This window comes from Gossypium raimondii, chromosome 1, assembly GCF_025698545.1.
Source record: "Gossypium raimondii isolate GPD5lz chromosome 1, ASM2569854v1, whole genome shotgun sequence".
Lineage (NCBI taxonomy): Eukaryota > Viridiplantae > Streptophyta > Magnoliopsida > Malvales > Malvaceae > Gossypium > Gossypium raimondii.
This window is the reverse complement of record NC_068565.1, coordinates 35,530,320-35,532,744: the sequence shown is the minus strand read 5'-3', so window position 1 is coordinate 35,532,744 and position 2,425 is coordinate 35,530,320. Positions and strand designations below refer to the sequence as shown.

The window sequence follows — 2,425 nt, the reverse complement described above, 5'->3', positions numbered from 1 at the left end:
AAAACATGACTTTTAGCGGCGCTTTTATCACAAACGCTGCTAAAGATCATGACCTTTAGTGGCCTTTAAAGAGAAGCGCTACTAAAGGTCATGTTCTTTAGCGGCGCTTTTGTCACAAACGCTGATAAAGAACATGACCTTTAGCGGGGTTTTAACATAATCGCCGCTAAAGGTATCACAAACGCTACTAAAGAACATGACCTTTAGCGGCGTTTTTTTCACAAACGCCGCTAAAGAACATGACCTTTAGCAACACGTTTTCCACAAATGCCACTAAAAGTACCGTTTTTTAGCGGTGTTTTACAAAAAAATGCCACTAACTTTGGAAAATTTGTAGCATCCAATTTTCATCCATATGCAACCCTTCCTGTAGCATTGAATCCAACCAAAAATAGCAAATCTAAATGACTTCAAATTCAACGAAAGATATATGATATAAATTGATAAATGAAGTAGAATTCAAATTATTCTTACAATAATGTTAAAAGTTAAAATGTTAAAAATATTCATACAATAGTCTAAGATGGCGGATTTTGCGACTGCTGAAACATCTTCATCATATTCTAAAGTTGTAGCTGGAGTGCGTCGTACTTTTTGCTCTGCTCTGCTTCTCTCGTTGTTGCCTCCGCTTTAAGTTGTAGCTGGAGTTCTTCATATTTTCTTTCAGCTTCTACTTTAAGTTGAGCAATTCGCTCATCTGTGTTTGCTTGCATCTGTACCATCTGGTCTCTTAACCTCTGAACTTCAGCTTGAGCCTGACTCCCTGAAGGCATGTATTGTTGTAAGCTGGATCCAAAATATTGGGTTGGGTTAACAAAAGATCCTTGAAATCGAACCCGACCATACCTTTTAGGACCTAAAACTTCAGTAATAATCCGGTTATCAATGTCGTCAAGATGAACAGAACTATCACTCAAAGTAACCGCTTCATACTCTTCCTTTTTATCCTTTAGTTTCTCCTAATAAATCAATCAAAGAGTTAGAAACGTAATATATATTATAAAAATAAATGCAACATAACTTAACATTATTTGCATTACAAATAAATAATTAAATCATTATAATTAAACACTATAACTATTTAAAATAATTCAAATTTTATTAAGTAAACATACCATAATTTCTGCAGCTTCAGAAGTCATACGAGATTCATCTTTCTTCCTGTGTGTTATGTCAAAAATCTGAAGCCATCCAACTTTTTGACCAGACAATAGTTCCTATAATATAGTAGTAAAAATAGTATTTAATAGAGTAATAAATATTTGACACTATTAATAAATTTAAAATACCTCGGCCTCAGCTACACAAGCAAAACTTTTCGACACAACTGTGTGAGTGAACTTCTGTTTTTGCCTGTTGCTTGTTCCAACTCGTTCACGATCCTACATTATGAAATTATTATTACGTATATAGTAAATACTATAAACCGAAATAATTATAAGATTTTGGAAGTACATAATACCTCTTCTTTCTTTAAATTCAAAAATCTAACTGTATCTTTTTGTTGGTACCTCAACATTCTCGGCGAGATATTTCGCAATTTCTCTTCGAGGGTTATTTTTTTCTTCAAATATTCTTTCTTTAAAGTATTTTTATGGTCTCTCCATCTTTTTTCCAATGCCTTCTTGACATAATTATCCGAGACCTCTGAAGCAAACCTCTCTTACAAAAAAACACAAGTTTAGAAAGTAAATATAAATGAAACTTAAACCAAAGTATTATAAATTACATTCACATTTTGTTACCTTAATATTTTCGAGAGCTTGATTTTTGTTACTATCAGGCATTTGATGTCATGACTCGTAGTTGATAGGAAACATATTGGCATTTCGTGCTATAATGCCCAAATATCCTGCTAAAAGTCGAGCTTCTGATCCAACAGGCTGACCAAGATTGTTTCTAGATATTTTGACACGCTCGAAAGGATTTAACTAGTATAAATATTTAAGTAGTGTACGTCCTCGACCTCTACGCGTCCCATCACTTTCAGCTGAAAAATGGTATATTATAATATAAGAATTTGAAAAAGAAATCAATAATAAAAGTCAACAAACATGTAAATTAAATTTAACATTACTTTGAATTTCTACAGGTTCGTCAGGTGTATTCGGAACATTCAAAAATCCAATTGCGGTCTGTTGTTCACTATTTGTTTCTTCCGAATTGGGAGTATTTTGAACAATACTTAGATCTCGCAATCTTTTTCTAAGCATTTTATCTGCAATACACATAAAATAGTTTAAATTTTAGTAACTAATTACAACAATAATAGTACATATAAAATAGTTAAAATATTTAATAAGACCAAGATTTAAATTATGATATTACATATAATTAAAAAATCGTAAAATCTTACTACATCATAATTCGTAAATATCTTCATCAACATCCTGGCAAACCTATTGAAATTGTGTACTAGTACTAG

At 32.0% G+C, this 2,425-nt stretch overlaps 1 protein-coding gene across 2 annotated transcripts; it reads right to left on the bottom strand.

Moving 5' to 3' along the window:
* Positions 1-415: 415 nt before the first annotated feature.
* Positions 416-2,225, bottom strand: LOC105785698 (uncharacterized). 2 transcript variants are annotated; one of them, XM_052627980.1, is made up of 5 exons: positions 2,078-2,225; positions 1,746-1,990; positions 1,290-1,382; positions 1,116-1,217; positions 416-959 (listed from the first exon to the last, which is right to left on the bottom strand). In XM_052627980.1, exons 2-5 carry the CDS (start codon positions 1,785-1,787, stop codon positions 564-566), a joined length of 633 nt encoding a protein of 210 aa, XP_052483940.1. In that variant the 5' UTR covers positions 1,788-1,990; positions 2,078-2,225; the 3' UTR covers positions 416-563. The 2 variants fall into 2 exon arrangements, with proteins under 2 accessions (XP_052483940.1, XP_052483935.1); XM_052627975.1 differs by lacking the exons at positions 1,746-1,990; positions 2,078-2,225 and adding an exon at positions 1,463-1,720.
* Between the last annotated feature and the right edge of the window lie 200 nt (positions 2,226-2,425).

Bases quoted from the DNA above. Each gene is read 5' to 3' on its own strand.
- LOC105785698 (XM_052627975.1), bottom strand. From the start codon at position 1,519: ATGTTGAGGTACCAACAAAAAGATACAGTTAGATTTTTGAATTTAAAG. The intron at 1,218-1,289 runs GTATTTTAAATT...ACTATATTATAG, and splicing joins CTTGTGTAGCTGAGGCCGAG to GAACTATTGTCTGGTCAAAA. The intron at 960-1,115 runs GTATGTTTACTT...TTGATTTATTAG, and splicing joins CTGAAGCTGCAGAAATTATG to GAGAAACTAAAGGATAAAAA.